The 23,558-nt window shown below is 31.7% G+C and overlaps 1 protein-coding gene across 3 annotated transcripts in view; it reads left to right on the top strand.

The window, feature by feature from the left end:
* The window catches only part of nan (transient receptor potential cation channel subfamily V member nanchung), a 36,903-nt gene that overhangs the window by 4,272 nt on the left and 9,073 nt on the right, over nucleotides 1-23,558 (top strand). The window contains exons 2-11 of one of the 3 annotated variants that reach the window (XM_040725257.2): nucleotides 2,962-3,140; nucleotides 8,577-8,679; nucleotides 11,920-12,096; nucleotides 12,689-12,878; nucleotides 13,226-13,379; nucleotides 13,445-13,699; nucleotides 14,186-14,645; nucleotides 14,886-15,117; nucleotides 18,688-18,952; nucleotides 19,039-19,155. In XM_040725257.2, coding sequence (XP_040581191.1) covers nucleotides 2,962-3,140; nucleotides 8,577-8,679; nucleotides 11,920-12,096; nucleotides 12,689-12,878; nucleotides 13,226-13,379; nucleotides 13,445-13,699; nucleotides 14,186-14,645; nucleotides 14,886-15,117; nucleotides 18,688-18,952; nucleotides 19,039-19,155 — 2,132 coding nt within the window. Of the gene's footprint in view, nucleotides 1-2,961; nucleotides 3,141-8,265; nucleotides 8,509-8,576; nucleotides 8,680-11,919; nucleotides 12,097-12,352; nucleotides 12,638-12,688; nucleotides 12,879-13,225; nucleotides 13,380-13,444; nucleotides 13,700-14,185; nucleotides 14,646-14,885; nucleotides 15,118-18,687; nucleotides 18,953-19,038; nucleotides 19,156-23,558 lie in introns of those variants that run through there. The other 2 variants (XM_071893307.1, XM_040725263.2) reach the window with 2 other exon arrangements.

Genomic DNA, 23,558 nt, shown 5'->3' with positions numbered 1-23,558 from the left:
TAGTTACATATATAGTTCAGAAGAGCGAAATATATCAAATATAGTTAAGAACCTTTTTTTTATTTAAGGGTCTTATATTGGCTCGATATATTCTTTCAAATAAAAGCTGGCTAATTCAAGTGCACCTTCCAACGAGCCTAAAGGCTTTATAAGAATAATTTGTTAGTAGAAGTGGAGGATAATTATTCTATATAAGAATACAAATATACATAATTCACATTCCATTTTGAGAAAAGTCCTTCTTTGTGTTGAGGCGACACATGTTGCATGGAGTGTTTTCAAGTTGATGTAGGAATCTTGGGCTTTTCGATAATCAAATTGAATAATAATTTTTAACCCTTAATCATTAAGATGAAAGACAATGGTCAACTACATGAGGGTAAATATTTTGAAATGAGTAGAATTTAAGGTAAAAATTGGATTTTTTTCTTCTTTTTTATTATCTTAAATTTTTTAAATCATTTTTATTTTCAAATTGACTTTTAATTTACACTTTTTTTTATTATTAAATAAAATTAATATTATAACTATATTAAATTAAGGGAACTTGACGTCCTCATTTTACATCCGGAAAATCAACTTAACCCATAAAAAACTGAACATACCTATTCCATTATACACATAATTAATAGAAACAATCTAACCAATTCAAAGGGCTTTTCAGTACCTTTTTACTTTGATTTGATTTAAATTTCACTGCTTATTATTGCTTTCAAGTAATACTAAAAAATTATTAGTTTTTCTAAATTTTTCAAACTATTTAATAAAGTTTCTTCAATACTTTTTTGTGTAATTTGTCCATATAACAAAAACAAATATTGTTTGAATATAACATCAACTCTAGGGACCTAATTTGGCGTCGCTTTGATTCTAGATAGATTCTAGTAATCTTTATTGACTCTCACAACCTTTATTCTGCGAAAAAGAGAAAGAAAGATGATCGAAATTAACTGTTAATAGTTAGAAAACTCTTCCGCATTTAGTACTAGCATTAGTTATCGGCATTGTCTGGTTTTATTATGTAGGCGTCGGATGAAAGACATATTTTGCTTTAATAATATGGAGGATAACTCCCCAAAAATCGTCAGTGTTACTTTCCGTGTTTCAAGAGCACACTCACGCTTAACTACTCAATACTTATATCAATTCATATGACGTGTCAAGAAAAATAATAAGATTTTGAGAAAAAACTTTAATTTGTACTTAGTCTCTAAAACGCTCACTAATTAGTACAAACAAAATTCATTTTGATATACCACCATTGTAAAAATTTAATTTAAATCTTAACAAAGACTGAAAATGCAAATGAATACATATAAATAATGTATTGTATCCATGCACACACCTGCAATATATTATTAATATGACTACATTATTATTTCTTAAATCAAAATATGTTTTAAATATACACTGGCAAGAAAAAGTTTGGGGAAAAAAATACTTATTCGTCATTATGGCTATCAATATTTTTTACTTTAACCCGAAAAAAAATTATTATGAAAAAATAGATCCATAAAATATTTTTTAATTATTTGTCTGTAAAAACTCAGGGTGTTTTGGCCAGCCTTAATTTCATATGTAATGTTTCTCTCTGGCAAGTATGGGAGATTGGTAGTTTAATTATGATTCTATTCTGAAGACGTAGCCATTCCTTCTGAACAGAGATTAATTGGAAGGCAGTTTGTTTTTCAACGAGATAACGACCCAAAAACATACATCCAAGCTCTGCAACACCTTCTTGGAAAGAAAGAAGCCTTTCACATCTTATCTATTATACAATGGTCTGCTCAATCTCCTATTTTGAACCCAATAGAGTTATTGTGGGAACATTTAGACAGAAAAGTTCGGGAAAAGTGCACCACAAGTTACAATTAGTTGTGGAACATTTTGAAGAATACTTGGAATGATATTGCAGCTGCCTATCCTGAAAAACTAACAGCAAGAATGCCAAAAGTCTGTAAAGTAGTTTTAGCAGCATAGGGACTATTTTTTGATGAAGCTAAAATTTAAACAAAAATACTTTTTTTTTTAATGTGACGCTCTGAGCTATAGCTACACACGCTCGTTACAGTCACATTCATTACTTTTTATTTCTAATTCCCTTTTCTATACTTTATTAATATGACACATGAGCTGCAAAAGCTCGTTGTTCAAAATTAGACATCTACAGATAGATAAACAAACTTTGCTTTATTGATAACAATTAACAGGTAATTATTCGTAACTTATAGGTAGAGTTATTATGAGTTCAAGCAATCAGCGTTCAGCTCATGAGAAGTTAAACAATCGACACTCCTCAAATGAATTTTTGAAGAAAAAAAAAGGAAAAATTAATTTTCGGAAAATAATTTAAAAAATTCACAGCTCTAAAATTTTTTTTTTTTTTTTTCCAAAAACGCTTCAAATATTATTTTTTTTGGGAAAAAAATTCAAAAATTAAATTTAAATTATTTATTTAAAAAATCAAAAGTTTACAGCTATTCAGAAAATATAAATTTATTATAAAAAAATGTCAAAAATTCAATTTTAAGTATATAATTTTTAAAAAACCCATAGCTATTCACATAAAACTAAATTTTTTCGAAAAAAATTTGAAAAATTTAATTTATTGGAAAAAAAAATTGTAAGATTAAATTAAATTGAAGTTTTTGAAAAAAAAAACTCAAACTAAATTTTCTAGTATAAATGATAAATGATAATATATATGTTGTATAGAATGCCAAATATTGTAGATATTAAATATATTAGAGTAACAAATAACTAACCAAAAATAAGTAAATAATTGAGAAGGAGTGATTCATCACGTAATTATGTAGACGGATCATCTACGCACGGAAGAAGAAAAATGATTAACCAAAATGATGATTATTATTAATTGACTTGTGTTTTATTATTATTACTTATTAGCTGAGGTAATTTCATTATTGACTAAATATCTTTATGTAATTATTATTTGAACAGGCGGAGGATCTCTCATGGAGGTTTCACAAAGAGCAATGGTAAAAAAGGATTTTAAGGAGTTGGACGAAGTGATACGCTCAAAAGTAACACCCTATTTATACAATGGAGGGAATGGGAAAATGGTTCCTGTCATTCATTTGGCTCTATTGAGGAATAAGGGACGACCTAGATCCAAGCAAGTGAGTTTGTGCGTTTTGCGTGATAAGTCACTTCCGTTACTTTGAGAGGAGGTGGAGGTGCGGGGATGTTTGTGACCCCACAATTATATATGATGAGAAGAATGACTTGCCCATGATTTTATATGATGTACAATACATTAACTATGGTTAATTGCGTGATTACTCGTGAAAGGGAAATTGAAGGAGAGAGAGGGAGTCAGTTGTTGTGGATCCATGATCAGGATACTTGATTTTATTATACAGATAATAATATATACAATATTGACTCTCTCAACCTCTCTGCAGGATTTATTCTATGGTAGACCGGCACAGTTGTCTTATTCGGATATACATAGGCATTAAATGCGTATTTTTAATTGATCCAATAAGGAATCATAGCATCTATTAACAGTTGTTAGTTCGATTAAAATAACTAAAGTTTAAATTCAATAACTTGTACAAATTTTAACTTGTAGAATTTGTATATATAATTAAACAAACATTTCAACTTATACGCACCACGTACAGAACAAATCCATATACATACCATAACCAAAGCTGTTCTGTAGCCATTTTTTTACAATAATCCAATTCAAATTAGGGGGAGTTTGTTCCCTCCTTAAATCAAGTTACCAATAGCTGTTTTTTTAAGACTTAATTTCAATTTTAGTCCAGAGTAGTCCTGAGCCCTATCATGTACCTAAGTTACTCTCCAATGATCCCTCCGTGTATATATATGTAATGCCAAACGTATCTTCAGAGATGAAAGCAAAGGTTTATACGCCATGTTCAATGAAAATTCATACATATTCTACTAGAGTTATATATAATATGGCCTAGAAAAGAGGGCATTTTTTTTTTTTTTTTGTAGTTGTAGCCTGAACAGTGTTTTTTGATATTTTCTAAAGCTGTTATTATTATTATTATTTAATTCTTGAAGAGGGAACATCCAAGCATACAGTGTAACCACGATAGTGTTTACTCATAAGTAACTCTGAGGATTGGAGAGCTATATGTAAGTAGTGTTGTGTCAGTCCTTATTATTTCGGTAGTCCCGTCTTCGAAGCAGACCTTTCGATCTTAAGGACTGTCAGTTCTTGGGATCAGTCGTTACAACTGTAGGTCTTTGGTTTATTAAGCCAAATAAGAGATATCAGATATGTGTTACGAGTATCTAATGTTTTTTTTGTTTTGAAATTAATTTCTTATGCTTTATCATATCAAAATAATTAGTTATTGATTTAGTAAGTGTTCAGATTTCAATGCACCACCCAGTAACTCAAACTTTTTCAAAGAAGATTTTTTAAAGTATCTAATGTACGCGTATGAAAGTGTATCTACATAGCCAGTTTATTAAGTTAATTCATTGCGCAATATAATAATTATTGGTTCATACATCAGGGGTGTCTACAGGATTATATTTTGGAGAGGCTTGGGTTTGGGATCTTTTTGAAAAAAAAAAAAAAAATTACAATTTTTCAAATATTAAATTTATGGGGAAAAAAATTCAAAAATCCATAGCTGTTCACAGACAATTAATTTTTTTGGGGAAAAAAGCTCAAAAATCTATAGCTATTTTTAAAAAATTCCAGAGCTGTTTAATAAAAATGCAATTTTTTGGGAAAAAAAATGTCTAAAATTTCATTTCAAATATTGAATTTTTGGGAGAAAAATTTTATAAATCCAGAGTTGTTTACAAAAAATGAAAAAATTCCAGAGCTGTTGACAAAAAATTAAATTTTGAAAAAAAGATTCTAAAATTAAATTTAAAATATAAAATTTTTTGGAATAAAAAATTCAGGTATAATACTTTTGCAAAAAAAAAAATACAATTTTTCAAATATTAAATTTTTTGGAACAAAAATTCAAAAATCCACTATACTCAAAAAATAATTTTTTTTTTGGAAAAAAAATTCCAGTGTTGTTTACAAAAAATTCCTAAAATTTAATTTCAAATATTAATTTTTTTGCAAGAAATATTTCAAAAATCAATAGTTATTCACATACAATTAAATAATTTGAAAAATTTAATTAAATGTCAAATATTAAATTTTCTAGTAAGAATAAAAAATTCATTAATTTGTGGAAGGAGCACAACCAACAGTGGAGAATCAAAAGTCAATTTTTCTATAGGTTATAGTTATTATTTATTTATTTATAATATACCATAGAGAGGTAGCGAGTCCATAGATAGATAGATAGATAGATAGATTGATAGTACATACCATGAAATCAAAAGCTAAACGAACAATTTTCTCTCTCTTTTTTTCACAGCTAATGTATAATAATATATTATAGTAATGATACCATTATTGTTGGTTATTAAAGTAGTGACTAGTGAGGGAAGGAGACTTGCTGTGCTAGTAGTAGTAGACCTATTATAATATCAACGGAAATCGGTATTAAACCTTCGTTTTTCAGTTCTTTTTTTTTCTCACGGGGTTAAATCGAATCTCTTGAAGAGTGGCTGCCTACTCTCTCTCTCTCTTTCACTACTCATAGAGCATAGAGTAAAAGACACTGTTTTACCTAATTTGTGCTCTCCTTTTTTGTTATTCTTCTTATGAACCATATTATTTGGTGCTTTAGGGGCTTCTTCTTCCACATACATGTACTAATATGAGAGCCAAAGAATGAAAGATATACATTCATAAAGGTACAAGTGAGTCCATCATGAGAAATTCTTGTGTACGTATTTCTTTGTGTTGTTTACCTATCATTTAAAAACACACAGAAAATAATAATAACAAAAAGTTTTAATCGGTAATTAGGATTTTTTTTTCTTCTTTTTTTTTTGTGTCTTTTTTTTATGTTGTTATTTTTTTTAAACATCCGGAGATGCAGTAGTGAGTGTACACAGAACAGACTGAGGGTACAAGTATGTACGTATAATATACACAACATACCTGGATTATCATCATTATTTAATGGGTTTAACCACATGAAGAAATAGTCAGTTAATAGAGTGTCCCTTTTCTACTATGTATATAACAATAAATAAATAAGTTCATGTACGTAAACCAGGACGAGTTCAAGGGATCTGGACAGCAAGAGAGGAAAAATAATTTTGTTTAGTTATACATAGAAAAGGAAAATTTGGATTTAGTTGCTTAATAGTTCCTTAATAAGAATCCATTCAATTTGAAAAATGACGCTGTTAGGCACATTAATAAATTCACAGCTAACACAAAACTACATCATTTTGATTGGTAATGGTTTGTGGATATCATTTGGACATACCCTTGAATTAAATTCATACACCGTACCGACATATATCAGATCTGCTCTCAGTAGTCATTACATGCAAGACGTACAGTTTGAGATGGGTAGAGACCTACCAAAAATAGCTGTCCAACTGATTGTCAAACCCACATTACTAATTCATCGTATCCTTTTGGTTCATATATAGAACTGCAGCCGGATCCCATATTAGGAGAATTGGCAGGTATAAATATTTGGATAGGGAATGCACATGCCGGTTGAGAAAAATGAGTTCTTGATGATCTTTTGAGTAGGGGTTTTTTACTTGAGCTTAATCCTCAATATTTACTTACAAAGTTACTCTTTATTTTTGGGTCAGGTGGGGATTTATCTAGTACTTAAAGGCTTGAAGCTACATCCCCTGACAAAAATCTTGTAGTCAAATTGTCGAAAAGGAAAAGTTTTTTGGTTGTCACAATTTCGAAATTATAATTTTGTCTTTTCTCCCTTTTCTAAACATATATTTGTCAAATTTGGCATCTATAGGAAAAATATAAACATTTGTCAAAATTGTAAAGGATTTGTGGAAAGGCCTAACACTCATACAGAGATGGGGTGAAATTATGATTATTGAATAAAAATTCGATTATTACTGAATTGTAGATTATTAGTTTTTGTTTATATATTGTTATATATGTAAATAATTGCAAAACAATAATTTAATTTTGCAAACTGTAATATCTACCAAAAAGTTATACTAATTCATTAATTTATAATCATAAACAGGTAACTAACGCCTGTTTACACAAACAAAACAAAATATTGGGTCAGCTGTCGATTTTTATATTATCCATGCTCCTTGTTAGTACTGTTATGACCTCCAACGTGGATATGTAGAAATATGCAGAATGAACTCTCGTTTAAGAATTTGTGACACAGTCCCTGCTATTAATGAAAAAATATCTTGTTCAAACATAGACCGAGTGATTTGAACGACTATGGGGCTGAAATTAGTGGGTAGAATTAAAGGAAAAAAACTAATTGAAATTGACACTCATATGTCGAATAAGATTAAAAACAAGTATTCTACTAATTTATTTTGTGTCGTTTTATTCTTTGTTTCTAGGGTTTTTAACCCGAACCCTTGGACAACTACCTCCGAATGAGTAACCACCCATCCCTTTTAATAGAGAGTAAAATACTACTGAGGCTAAAGGATTAGGGGGGTAGATGGCTTGGGGAGTTGCTTGCTCCAAAATGGGGTAGTCAAGGGCATCTGCAGGATTATATGTTGTTGTTGTTTTTGGGGGGGGGAGCTAATTTTTTGATTTTTTTTTGTTTTTAAAAATAATTTTTTTCAAAAATCCATAGTTATTCAGAACAAATTGACTTTTTTAACAAAAAATTTATCAAAAATTCAGAGCTTTTTACAAAGCTCATTTAAACATTTAATTTAAAAAAAAAAAAATTCAAAAATCCACAGCTTTTCTCAAAAAGTTTTATTTTTTGGAAAAGAATTAAATCATATATATTAATTTTTTGGGAAATAAATTTCAAAAATCTACAACCTTTTTAATTTTTTTTCAAAAATCCATTGGTATTCACAAAAAAATTCAAAAACTAAATCATACATATTACATTATTTGAATGTTTTTTTCTTATAAGAATTATTTTTTTTAGAAATTGGGGGCTACAACCCCTTCAGCCCACCCCTTGTAGACACCACTGATAGGGGAGTGCTCCTGTTCTCATATTCTTGATACTGTTAGTGGATGGGAGGTTGCGATAGTCAATAAAGTTATCATTGTGACACATCGAAGTTGTTGTAAATTGTACATATATAGAGTACATTCGGTTGATTAATTAATTATCCTTATTATTGTATTGGAAATAGTTCTGCTTAAAATAAGTGCACATCAATATTCCTAATATATTCTCTCTCCAGTCTCACTCTCTTCTTGGTGGGATTGAACAAGTGGAATGAAACCGTTAGGGATGAGGGGAGATAAGTGGCTCCTCTAACTTTTGTTATTTTTTCATGGGTAGAGATAATTAAGGGACAATATCCTTTTAAAAAAAGAAATCAACTAAATGAGCAAGCGGATGATGATGTTGAAGAATCAATCCACTGCTACCTTACCTATTCTTCCCTCCCCTCCTCACCTCTCAAAATCCCTTAAATCTATGAGTGAATAATTGTCTACCATAATAATAATACTTATTAATTGATTTGTTTTATCTTTTTCCACTTAATAGTTTCCGGAGATAAGAGAGCTTGGAGATGCGGCATACGATTATGTTATCGAGGATAGTGAGCTTTTGAAAAAAATGACAGAGGATTATGCGGATCCGGAAGCGGGTAAATATATACATAAATACTATCATTATTAAGCAAATTATGGGCATTGAGCAGAGCATGGGCACCGCTAAGAGGAGACAAGGGGCATGTTCCACTCAAATTTTATTTAATCTCCAAGATTTTACCATTTTTATGCTGTAAAAAAGTCCTAACTGCCCACCTAGAATACAAGGTCTACGGAAAGTTTTATTATATGTTTATTAAAGTACTAATCACATAATTTACATATAATTATAGACTTAGGTCGACACAAGTTCCAAAAACATGTGATATAACTTTCATTCAAAATGGTAACTCTTAGCCTTGACCATAGCCCGAAGTATACCTGGATAGTACTTGCATGATGCGTGCAGCCACCAGTTTTGCTGTCAGGTCGTCCAAATTCTTGGTGTATGTCACACAGACTCTGTTCTCAAGAATTGACTGCATGGAGTAATCTATGACGTTTAGGTTGGGTATGGAGAGAGGGTCTTGTCAGAAGCCACTCAAATTGGCCTCATACAACCATTGCGTCTCTGTGGATTTGTGGGAGGGAGCAACATACTGTTGGAAGGTCTATGACTCATTCTTGAAATGCTATTGGGCCCAGAGAACAAGACCTTACTCCAGGATGGTGTTGATGTACTCCTCGGTATAGATCATCATCCTGCCTATCACAAATACCAAAGGAGACTTCCTAGTGTCAGTCACAGCAACCCAAACAATCACAGACTGTGGCTTCTAGACTCTGTTGACTCCATGGTCACCCACCTCACCTTTTTTGCCCGAGTCCGATCATTTTGGGGGTTAAAAGTCTGTTCCACAGTTAATATCACAACACAATGTTGAGAGCCGTGTCAGTCCTCAGCTTCTGAAGAATGATATTGCTTCTGTCAAGTCTTTTAGCCTTTACCTTGCTTGACAGATGTTGTTGCCTCTTCAATTTGTAGGGATATACCCCAAGGTCATCTCAGATAAAGTATCTCATTGCTGTTGCACCAATGTAGAAATCATTGGCCATCTTGGTGAGGTTCCTCCTAAGATATTTTACAATTCTTGCCTTGACGACTCCGGGCGTCCTTTTTGAACTTGTTATGCCTGATCTGAGTCTGTCCTTGATAGATTGAGTCTCCTCATACCTCTCAATTGTTTTCTTGATGAGCATGGGGTTGACCTCCAGGCTTTTTAGGTTCCTCAAGATGGCTGGTCGAGATTTGCCCTTCATGTACTCCTTAATTATAGCCTCTCTCTTGGCCTTCATTGAGGTTAACAAAACTGTTTGTTTTGACGCAACTAGAATTTAAACATAATATTTCGCAATCTTACATATAATTATATTATATAAAGTTAATTTAAATTAGGACTTTCCGTGGAACCTGTAGAGAAGTGCTTCTCAAACTTATTGACTTCCTCACTTTGTGTATCTAGCTCATTCTTAAACCAAAACAAAATCTATTTTTTAAATAAAGATATTTTTTGAAAATATATTTGTTCTAGGAGTGAACTGAGCATAAATTTGACACTGTTTTTCTCCCAAGAAAAGTGGGCTTAAAAGAGTCGAAGACGCTATTTTCGCAAAATCAGAGGGATAACATAAATATATATATATATATTTACTAAAGTAGTTTCCTCTTAAACTGCCTTGTTATTACGTCCCTAAATACCTCCCTCATAGACCTTGCCCAACAGCAAGTGTTATTTTGGCTTGAGTCGAGTTGTTAAAGTTCCATAAATTAGAAAAGGAGAGAAAAAAAGATAACTCGTTGTATCACTCAACCTTTCCTCCAAAATTCAATTCCCAATAATTAATTATTGGGAATTGTTTACAACATAGCAAGAACTTATTCTACTTCAACCAATCAACGTTCCTAACACTGATTTTCAAGAAAAGAAGCAGAAAAATCGACAGATGACGATTAGAAAACTAACATCTTGATATTAATGTCAATTTGAAAATAATATATATTGTGAATTTTGACTCCAAATGTTAGGTTTCGATTAAGTAACTATATGAATGTGTAAAACCGCTTTCCTTAGAGTCTTTCCACATATTTTGATAATTTATTTCTTTTTACAAATAGAAATACTTCCATAGTTTAGGAACTATGCAGGATAAAATTTGTTTGAATTTTCTTGGGGTATGATGCCAAAGGTTTACTGTTGGCAATCCCTATTATTACCTATCTTAGAATTTATCGCATTCAACATGTATTAAGTTGTTGTTTTTTTTTAAATGAAAAAAAAAAAAAATTACAATTTTAACAAACGATAGGAGATTTGATCTTAATATTATCTAAGGAATTATAAAGGATCAGAAAAGAAAAGAATAATAGGATTTTAAAGTTGTTTTTTTTTCGGAATTAAACTTATAATGAGTAAATATTATTATTATTTGATTAAGGATCGAATCGAAAAAATAAATATCCGACTCAGAATTTCAAATCAAGTCATATATTTATCTAATCCACGTAACCTACGCGTAATTTAAAAAGCCATGCATTTAAGGGGGTAGATATGATTTTTGTACTGAAGAAGAGCATTCTGAAATTATAAGTGCATTAGTTCCATAAATGTAGTCATAGCCAATTTGAGAGTATGCGATATCTGAGACAAAGACGGATGCGTTGTTCATTTTTTAAAGAGTGATTTTTATGATTGTTTAAAAAAAAAATATAAAAAAGGGATAAAAATGGAAATGGATTGATATTTAATGCCCCCTAAAACCGGGGGGAGTAACATTCGGGAAATATAAACATATGTATCTAAGTTTAATAAATGTAGTATATATAATGGAGGAGGGGGGGAGGTTTTGTTTTGGAATAGAGACTTGTTACTTCACTTGGACTTGAGTCTATATTTTAAAGATTTGCAACTCAACTTAATCTCTTAATGATTTGGACTCAAAAGTTATTTTAACCTTAACTTAAGAAAATCTTTAATATTAGCATGAATCATCATGAGCACTATTATCTTGCAGGCTACCAACATACACTTTTTTAAATGTATGCACATGAGAATTTCAATCCCTAATCACTATGGAGTTGAAATGAGCTCAAAAGAAATCTGAGAACTTGATTTAGAAATATTCAAGGTCTGAAACTATAATATTTGATATGGACTTTTAGTTAAAGGACTTGGGGGGGGGGGATTATATAAGATCTGGTTAGGGACCCCATCCTCCTGTTGTGTCGACTGTAGCAATGCTAGGTACAATATATGGTACATATATTTGAATGTGATTCCGTCTTATTCTATTAATAGCCCCTGAGATGTATCGCGAATGTTGTTGGATGGTTGAGAAGAGGGGTTCCGTGGGAGAAACGGTTTTTCACATCTGTTATTTGGTGAACACGACAACACATACCTTTCTAGGTCGAAGGCTACTCAAATGGTTTCCTAAGCTAATCAATGATGTGTATCTGTCGGAGGAGTATTATGGTATTTTAATGATTTGATGTCATTGAGAATTGAGATGAGTTCATTCGTTCAACTCAATTTCCATGTATCATATGAATAAATTTATGTACATATTTCTCTCTTTTTATCTCCTTTCCCCTCTTTTGAGAACCTAGAGCACACTCACTCACTCATGGGCTGTGTGTTATTATTATATTATCTACTCGTATGCATGTAAAATTGTCTTTCTTTTTTAAATTACATTTTATTATTTTTGATATTACTATAATTTTATTTTGTAAGAAGCAGAAGAAAGAATGAACCACATAAATCAAACCCCTGGGTCTAGGCTTCTCTTTGCCTCATTGTTGTTAAAAGCAATTCTTTTGTAAAAGTTCAATTTTATGCACGTTGAGGGGGTGGTTTAAGGAGAAAGAAATGAATAGAAATGGGGAAAAAGAGGGAAAGAGAGACCTAATTTATGGTCATAATTGGATTTATAAGGAAGGAAATTTCTTTAATGTGTATTGTGTTCATGGATCTATCATTCTTATTACGATTACTATTACTTACTATTACATTGGTAGGTGGGTAACCTGCTTAACCTTTTATTTAATCTTTTTTTTTTGTTCAGGAGAGAATGTTCTCCACATGTCTGTTGTCGGAGAGGATCCCACTATGGTCAAATATCTTTTGGAGCAAGGAGTCAATATCCATGAAAGATGCTCGGGCGCATTTTTCACACCGGATGATCAAAAATCCTCACGTACCGACAATAAAAATTGGGAAAATGCGGATGTGTGCATTAAAACCACTTATCCAGGGTAGGTTAAGAGGTTTCGTGAGTATTTCTTACTCTTTATATTCCGTTGTTTTTATATAACCATCCAAATATCATCTACCAACAAATAATACATTAGGAAATCGAAGGGATACCCCAATAATTTGGTCGATTTTTTTATTATTTGACGTCCTATAATGTTTCTTCTTATATTTTTAACTTGTGGACTCAGTAATATCTGATTGATAACCGATGGGTTATTTTAAGAAAATATAATATCGGAATAATCCGTAACCTTAACCAATTAATCTAAAGCTTCCTCAAATCGGCTTCAAATATATTGATGGATCCCTAATACATAAATAAATCTCTTATTTTTCTACATCTTAGTTACGTGGCTTGGGGTGAGTATCCTCTTACTTTTGCTGCAGTTCTTAGTCAGGAGGAGTGTTATCGACTCATATTGGCCAAAGGGGCGAATCATGATCTGGTGGATGAGAATGGAAACTCTGTTACCCATATCATGGTCATTAACAACAATATGGTAAGGTTTTAATGAATGCTACTAAACAAATATTTATAATAATGTAACTACAAATAACTTTTTAGAAAATGTTTGATATGGCCGTGGAGTGTGGATCCTCTATTAATAAATTGAATAAGCAACAACTTACTCCATTAACATTAGCTGCCTTTTTGGCTCGACAAGAAATGTTTTTCCATATTGCAAGCATTGATCGAGAAGTCTATTGGCAGATTGGTAATGTGTGCTGCTCTGCATATCCAATTGAGGAATTGGATAGTATCAATCCCACCACAGGAGAGTTGAATACTCAGTCTGGTCTCAATTTAATTGTTTTTGGGGTATGTACAAAGAAGATTACCTACTCCCATGATTCCTGATGTAAATCGTGTGTACTTTTTAGTTGGTCCGGTTTTTTTTGTTTTTTTGAATTGGTAATCAAAAGAATGAATTTTCTTTTTGTAGGAGTTGTCATTTTTATTTAATTCCTCAGTAGTGAGCTCCCTTTCCAACTGGCTACTAGATTCAATTATATTCAAAACCAGATTGAACATTTGTGTATGCTCATAAAAGACGGAAAGTAACCATGAGGATTTGTTGCAGAGGTATAATTGTAAGTTCTTATTGGACATCGAGGTCAATTTTGCCTATGTTCTTGTTTATTTCCTATCTTGTCAGACTTGATTGTAGCTACTCTCCTTCAAAACATTCATTTCTTTTTCAGGGTTACCATATTAATTTTCAGTTTCTTTTTTTAACATGCCGAAAATACACACGATTTGTATTACTACCCATGATTTATTTTTAAGTGATACTTTTAATCCTAGCGTCTTGTAGAGCACATTGACTTAATTGAAGGCGTGGTGGTGGATCTTCTTCAAGTCAAATGGAAGTCATTTATTAAGAAAATTTTCTTTCGACAACTCGTCATTTTTACATTTTATTTCATTATCTCTACATTTTGCTTTGTGAACCGTCCTTTAGCGCCCCTTCCCTCAAACATGACAGGAAACACTGCTACCCTTTCCTCCTTGAGCACTACTCCCTCAGCTTTCTATAATTCTACTGAATCTTCAATATTTGATGAAATGGGGATCACCACTACTAGAGACGAGAATCTAACTACTGAAACCATGGCCATGACCACAACCACAGCGTTGCCAACGACAAAGCTAAAGTCCACGAAGAAGATAATCATTCGTCGAGATAAAACAGATAAGCCTTGTTTCCTACATACCTATGATACCAACTTACAGAAAGCACGAGGCTTAGCTGAAATCATACTAGGTATGTCATGTGGTGCTATTTAAATACATATTATGTACGTGCGTGCAAGTATGTCCGAAGAACCTCGAATATATATATATGTATTTTTTCTTTTTTTTTGCATATTCATGCGGAATTGGGAAATTTTGATCATTGATTCATAAGTAGTTGCATGTGTGGAGATACTTACATAATGCATTTGCATATTATCGTATTCATATATGAAATATACCCACTAATTGCAGTTTTTTTTTTTATTAGTGATATGGGCTCTGATGTACTTGCTTTCCTGCGTCCGAGAGGCCACATTTGTTCCCTTCAAAATATTTATTGAAAACATGCAACTTTGTCCCTCAAGGGTTTTCTTCCTCATTGCTTGTCTTCTCATACAATTTTGCGTCCCTTTGAGATTCCTATGTTGGTACCAAAGTGAAGATGTCTTAGCTATTATTGCCATGCTCTTCACAGGTTTCTACTTTTTGTTTTTCTGTCGGTTAGTATTTATTTTTTTAAATATATATATACCAGGGGCGTCCGCAGGATTATATATGTTTGAAACCGGGCTTGGTTTTTAGAATTTTTTTGGAAAAAATAATCCAAAAATTACAATATTTGGGGAAAGAAATCAAAAATGCTTAGCTATTCACAAAAAAAAAAATTAGAATAAAATTTTAAAAACCCATACCTTTATTTTTACAAAAACTCATAGTTATTCACAAAAATTAAATTTTTTGGTAAAAAATTTCAAAAATTAAATCTCAAATGTAAAATTTTTTGAATTATTTTTTTTCAAATATTAAATTTTAGGAGAAAAATTTCAAAAAACCAGAGCTGTTAACAAAAAAATCTCTAAAATTAAACATCGTATACGATTAAATTTTTTTCGCCCAAAAAACGTTGAATTTATTTGGTTTATTTCACCCCATGAAGTAAATGGACAAAACTTCCATCAATGTATAGTAATATGTCAGGTCATCATAAAAACCAAGACTGACAAAAAATTACGCCTGTTAAAATTTAGTCAGTCCCCCAAAAAAGTACCAGCCTCCTAAATTAAAAGATAGTGGATGTGTTGATTTCATATGCAAGTCCAAAGACGTTAAACCCTGACTATGCTTCTTCTTCTTCTTTTCTGGAGGAGCTTTAGTGATCTTATTTCCCCCTTTCCATTGAATGACATTGTATTATCACAACCCGTGAAGGTATGATAGGCAGGAAGTGATTTTCAGAATGTATTGTCATGTCCTGCATAAATCTTAGTTATGCTTATATATTGCGTAGCGTTGTTGGTGTGTAATACTGCTTCTACCCATATCTTCAATGAAGGTTCGCAAGAGAAACAACACCCTAGGCCAATTACCAAATCACCAAACAATATGACCAAGTTGTATGGAAAACAATACGGGACATCCACACAACCAATGAGAAATGTCATTCTAATTTTCATTTAAATATGTATCTATAAAGTTTATAATACAATTTGTAACTGAAAATATGATGAGATCGAGGTTGTTGTAATGTTCTGATAAAGCATTATCAACAAATTGTTTTAATTTAGGGGTGGGGGAGTTGTCATTTTTGGGGGGGTATGACTTAATTTTCCCGCAACGGAATTTATTTGTCAGTCTTGATTCTTATGATGACCTGAGATAATACTATACATTGATAAAAGTTTAGTCCTTATACTTTATGGGGGTGAAATAAACCCTAAAATTCAACAAGTCTTGAGGCAACATTGGAAGGGGGTGGGGGCTGACCTCACTTTTCGAGACAGACATTTTTTTTCAGTCTTAGTTTTGTATGATGTCCTGACATAGTACACTAGACTTATGCAAGTTTTGTCCATGTACATTATGGCGTGAAAAATTTAAACTTTACCGTTTTCGGAGTACTTTCAGACCTTACTTTTCGGACGAATTTTTTTTGTCAGTTTTGGTTTTTTATGATGTCCTGACATAGAACTACTCTATATTGGTGTATGTTTTGTCCATGTACCTTATGGTTCAAATAAACTTTCAAGAGGCTATTTTCAGGAGATCAAATCTTCTGTACCTAATGGGTTAAAATCTTCCGGGGCAGACTCCAGACTATAACTGTACTGTATTCATCTCAAATTTTATTAAACCTGTGGTAATTATATATCATTTGGGAAAACATGAAAGTGAGAGAATTTAAGGTACCAAAGTGTAGAGCCTACTCACAAATCTTATTCATTTTAAGAATCAATAATTATTGGTTTTCGATTTCTTATTTTTCGACGGCGTAAACTACTTCTTCACATCATTATTCTATGTATTTAATCTCTATGTTTTTAAAATTGGGCGACAGAGAGTGGCGCCGTATTGTGACAAAATAATACAACTCTCTGAATGGTAATTATCATTATCACGTAGAAGAGACACCAGCGCCCTCATGCAATCTTTACCTATGTTAGACCAGGCTACAGAAAGTCACACCACCTTACAGATAATAAATACATTTTAGTTTGTTTCATACTCTATTTAATAATAATGACAATTGCTAAGGAAAAGAATATACATTCTTCAGATTACCAATTCCAAGAAAAAACGTGCCAGCTAAAAAATAAAACTATAAAACCCAATTAACATCATTAATTACAACCCCTTCTCCACCATGTGGACTTATGTGGCTATTTTCTTCACTCCTTCCAAAAACCATAAAATTTTCCCATATTTCATTTTATGACGTTTTATTTTTTAAAGATAGGGACAGGCCTTCTTATAGTATTTTTTTAAATGTTTCTCTATAATTCATTTAATCATATTTTTTTAGAAAACAGTATATTAAAATTTTTAGTCGCATGTGTCCTTTTGACATCATTTATGCCATTTTGGAACGTTATTTAATTTAACTCCTCCTTCCTCCCCAACGAGGATTGATGTTGTTTTAAGTCGCATCACCCTACCCCCTAAGTAGTCCCATGGTTTATGAATTCCTCCTCAAGCCTTCGATATATTCTTTTTAATAAATTGTGTCCATATTTCGTATAAAGAGGTTTTATTGAAAGGGATATTTTTTTCTATTTTTAAAGTTAGAAGATAAATTACAGAAATTTTATGTTAATCTAACAATTATGACATCATCATAGAGCCTTGGGATTAAAAATCATTTATTTTTTAATGATGTCTTTCTCATACAAACACTGTTTTTTTCCTTTTCAAAATTTTGCAATTTGAAAATTTGTGAAATGTTAAGGTTATGTTCTCAATTAATATCAATAAAATTTTTTTGTATTTTTAGGAAAAACGTCATTCAAATTTTTCCCAAAAAAAAAAAAAAATTACCTATAAATAAAAAGTGTCTCTCACTCTTTAAAAAATGCGTAGATACGGCTCCCCTTGCTCCTTTATTATTTGGAGAGCTTCTCTCAAAATGTGAAATAGTTTATGGGGGAGCCTCTCCTAGAATTTAAGGATCTTGATATTACTAAACCTGATTTTTTTTTTTTTAATTACTCCAACTTGCTCTGAAAATTTGACTCGACAAATCTGCACTCGAAACATTCGAGTCAAAGTTTTAGTATGAGTATTATGGTCAGTAAAAAACTACATACCATACTAATTTCTATTTAAAATAAGAGTTGACATTGTACTAAAAAGGAGAAACCACATTACATGTAATGAAAAAACTCCACAGAAACTCAAACTCGACCTTACCTAATTGTAACTTGTACAATCTGAGTATTCAATTTAGACTAAGCTGAAATTTGGATTTAAATGCGGCAATGAATCAATTTTCGATTAGAAAAAAATATGGGGGTATTTCCATGATTCAGTACAGATCAAGGTGTCAAGAGTTGTGCAAAAATTTCAAGGGATAGACAAATGGGCGGTAAAAAAACAACTTGATTTTTATACATAAGATTAAACGGATTATTTTTTTGATTTTTAAAGCTATTAAATAAAGTTTCTGTCGGATTATTTTGTGATTTGGTCAATTTCATGTATATCTACAATATACTTCCAGTTTATTATTGTACCTCAAATCTAATACGATCTCTTTTTCTGATTCCCTTTATTATACACCACAAATATATACACAGAGGCTTTAAATTGACTGGACCTTTCGTTATTATGATCTACCGAATGCTTGCTTCGGATCTTCTTCGATTTGGAACGATTTACTTCATTTTTGTAATGGGATTTTCTCAAGCCTTCTACATCATATTCCAATCCTATGACTCTTCATCAAGTCATCCCATGCCTTCACCCATTGAGAGCATTATTGCCATATTTCTCATGTCCTTAGGATCCTTTGGCACCATTTGGAATAGTCTCATCTCAACAGATCATACCTTACTAGGAAAGGTCGTGTTTACACTTAATATATTTATTAGAAAATGTCAATTTCTTTCGACTGTTATATAATTGTAATTTCTATTACCATTTCATAGTTCCACTGTTTCGTATTTATTGCTATAGTCGTGGTTCTTCTGGTGAATCTTCTCATTGCTATGATGGGGGACACTTATACGAAAATTGCTGAAATCAAAAACGAATGGATGAGACAGGTAAGGTAACTCAATGATTGTTATATTTTCTGGACAAATTACAGGCTTAGATTTGTACGTCTTATTTAATCATTATGCATCATTATATAACATCAGTCATTTAATGATAATTATTAATTATCAAGTATACTTACATTAATGTTAGCATTCCATTTTGACATAATAAAGTTACGTATTTATTTACTATATGTTTGGAAATAACAAAAACCATGGACGGGGATTAAATTTGTATAATGTATCATATTATAATAATTAGTTATCAATTAGTAATATGAATGTATCGGTAAGTTTGATTTCCTGTCCTAAATCTTACGTCTGAATCGGACGCAAAAGCATATAACAATCTTTAACTAAATAGTATCACTATTATACATAGTTATTTTTTCAGCATAGTTGAAAATAATATGATCTACCAGTATGTTTTTTTATGCCAAAAATTAATATTCTCACCCTGACACTTTGAAAAATATGTGGAAAAGGAAAAGTATAGATATTGATGAAAATCCTTCGCATTTCGGATATTGTAAAAACTAAAATCTGCATAACATTGTAGCACTGACAATTTGAAGAATGTTTTTTGGAGTAGAATAGCTTAACTGTCGTGATGTTTTATTAGACCAGATGTAAGTAGTTGTGACGAGGGGGAGAAATGATAATAGGAAATAAACAAGGACTTAGGCAAGAATTACTCAGATGTCGATCCTCAACTTTACTCTGAGTCCATCGAGGACTTACAATTACAACTCCGCTATAAATCATCAAGGTTACTACTCTCTGTCTTTTAAATTTACTTGTTAATGTTAAATCTGGTCTTGTATACATCAATGATACGGTTTTATTTGTATGTATTAGAAAAGAAAGTTCACTCCTCAGGAATTAGATAATGATGATAGCAGCTTAGAAAAATACATTTAAAAAAAACACTCTTCAGGTTGACAACACCAAAAAAACGGATGAGCTAAAAAAAAGCTTACGATTAGCATCACTGAGCATATCTATCCTGACGTTGAAGTAAATAAGCATAACCCCTGTATTATGTATCTAGCAATGACATAGGGAGGGATTACTCGGATGTTATTGATTATCCCTGAAAGTTCACATTTTGCGAGAGGTTGCATGAAACCTTAATCAATGTTGCGTGGAAAATAAGTTTGTTTTAATTCCACGTCGTTATTTTTATTCTATCATGCAACCTTTCCTCCAAAAATAAACAGAAAAAAGGCGCAAATCATCTGGTAGTTAGCCAAATAAGTCAATCATACCAACTGCTATTTATATCTTATATACTTCCAGACTATCACTATCATATTATTTCTTCACCATTTTATAAATTTTTTTAAATATTATTAAAATTTTAAATATTAAATTAATATTATTTTATTTGATTCTGTATTATAATATTGCTTAGTAATATTTGATTAAAATAGTAGTTATGATTAGTTATTATATAATTTCTATTAAGAAATAGCCAAAATTTCTTCATAGGAATAATAAAATAGCTAATATAAGCCACGAGGGATCAACAAGAAATTGAATTCCTGTTCTTTTCGAAACGAACCATATCTATCGAATAACTTATTACTTTGTGTATTTATGAAAAAGAATAAATTATGAAATAGCCATGACATATCAAGGGAGAAGAGGGAATCGACAGCTGACAACAAAATACATAAGGTAATTTTGTGTTAGCGAGATAATGGCGTGTAAGATATTTGACCATGGAGTAGTTGCACGAAAAAATTGGAGAGCGGATCTTGGCTGGAGAGGAAAACAACGACATATGGAGCCCACAGAAACAAAGTTTGGAGGATCAAGAAGAGGTTGAATGAAAGGGGGTCTAATTTTAAGGATCTCCTACACACTAAACAGTCTCACACAGTGAAAGCACCTTCAAAAATTGCTGAAATTGATGCCAACCCTTCTGCAAGTACACACAAGCTTGTTCTAGACCATGGGATGTCACCTAAGACAATGAGGAACCTTTTGGCCGAGGATTTGAGCCTCAAGTCTTTTACGAAGACAAAAGTTGAATTGTTAACCTCAAAACAGCGCAAAAAGAGGCTAGAACGGTGTTTGAAGATACGGAACAAATTCAAAAGAAATCTTAAGGCCGTGTTTTTGTCTTTTCCGACTAAAAAGCGTTTTTGGTTGACAAATACCATAATCAAAGGAATGACAGGTGCATGGAATCTTGTGTTATCTCTGCCAATCCTTCTGATAGATTTGTGAGCAAATCAAAGCATCCCAGCTCCAAATGATGCTAAATTTTGTTGTGAGTGATGGGAAAGCTTTTTCTCCCATATGGTTAAACGGAAACGTCAATGTTAAGAGCTAGAAACATTACTTCAGAGTCAAGCTTTTCCACTTTTTGAGACAACCTATGGCTCATTTACCCAACATTAAATGCCGCCCAGCAGTATCTTTCGAAGAAGTTGGGCTTGGAGGGTTTTGGTCGAAATAATTTTTGCCTCGGTCTTCGCCAAAATGGAACCCCCTTGATTTCAGCATTTGGGTGAAATTGAGAGGGTTGCCTAGGCTAAATCACATATAAATTTGGAGTCTCAATGCAATAAAACGTCTTGGGAATAAGGAGGTTGGGGTGTATTTCGTTTTCTAATATTCCGTCATTTTATTTTAATAATATCTACATTCTTCGTATCTTCATAAAATATGCATTTTAAATTTCAAACACATTTTTTGTAGCCTAATGATGATTTCTATTTTCTTCCTTATTTTAAATAATAATAATAAAATTACATTTTGCCCTAAAAATAGGATCAACTTACACCTACAAATGCATGTATAATATATACATACATTTGAGCAAATCACTTACTTTCCTTCCTAAGACTTGGAGGATTACCGCTTTTCTTGTACCCTTGCTGGAGAGAAGTCTCTGTTTGTTTCTAAATATGTAATAATTAATTTCATATTTTTTAAAGCAACTTAAGTCCATATTTGTGACCTTCACGATAGTTTCCTCATTAAATTTCAAAGAGTATATTGGATACTTTTTGTAATTAGTTAAATGGATATGATCTTTTCTTTCAATTAATTATCAATTCTATCAATCGTTTTCATTCAACTTTTTAATTATTTCTTTAAAATCAAATAAGCAATCAACATTAATTGATTGTAAATATATTTATTCAAAATGTTTTATTTCGAAGATATTTCACAATCTAGTGATTACTTATCATATTAATTATCATTTTATTAATATGATAAGACTGCAAAAAACAAGGCCTTTGAGTTGACCTCTCAGAATACTAGTTAATATGATGATAATGAAAATTCACAGTTTTTCTCCAAATATGTTTATTGATATATTAATTACGTAAATAATTATAGGACACGACTAAAAATAATCCATGGGATTTGTCCCTTTTGTAAATTGGTCTCATTCCCACTATCTGTGACATCTATAAAACTAAACTCCACTCCATCTAGAGTCATTTTGGCATTTCCATTCTTACCCATATAACTGGCTACACCTAAGGAGGTTGGATCAAATTTAATTGATGCTCTATAAACAGACTCTGGTGCTATTTCTATGGGTTCATCAAAAAGAATTCTGGATATTTTGTAACTTTGTACATGATTAATACTAAAGTAAGTAGCTTTTGCACATTCGTTTACATCCTTTGAATCAACAGAGTCCAAGTTTATTTGTCCAGCCAATCTGGAATTATTACTATCAGAGCTAGATGTATATATTCCGTAGCCGTGAATCAAGATAGGTTGGTCCACTCTAAGCTCTATGGAGTGATGAAGGCTTGAAATAGGTGAAATAGCTTTCGATTTGAACCTACAACAGTTACGAATCCTTGTTTTCATGGAAAATAAATCGGTGGAATGGAGTTTGGAGATACATTTGAGTACGTCAACTACTTCTTGATCTTTAAGGAGTCCAGATGGTAAAACATCACTCACAATTTGTGAAGGAGTTAGAAGAGGGAAGCGAATTGAATAGAGAGCTGGGCCAAGGATTCCTCTTAAATCTATTTCTTCATGGTTCTCCTCCTTGTCTTTTGAACGAATAGATGCCCAACGGCAAGCAGTTTTAAAGACATCGATTTCATCAAGATCAAGATTATCAATAGCTAAAATGTCTTTTAATGTTTCATTGTCTTTGATTTCAAGAAATGAGTTTGATGCGTTAATTATATTAGCGTTCATTCCAATTCGGTCATCAATCCATGATAGCAATTCTGAGGTGTTATGCTGCTTTGCCTTACAAAAGAGCTGACAAAGACTTTTGGTCTCTACATTTTGCTTCGTGAATGAAATACATTTTTCCATTAAACATGTCAGTTCATATTTATCTGCTCCATGTAGAATTGCAAACACATTATCAATACTCAGATCGATTTCACCAGTGTACATCCATTTTAATACATCTT

The sequence above is a fragment of the Lepeophtheirus salmonis genome, chromosome 1, assembly GCF_016086655.4.
Source record: "Lepeophtheirus salmonis chromosome 1, UVic_Lsal_1.4, whole genome shotgun sequence".
Lineage (NCBI taxonomy): Eukaryota > Metazoa > Arthropoda > Copepoda > Siphonostomatoida > Caligidae > Lepeophtheirus > Lepeophtheirus salmonis.
Note: the sequence above shows the minus strand (reverse complement) of the source record. Positions and strands in the feature narration are given on the sequence as shown.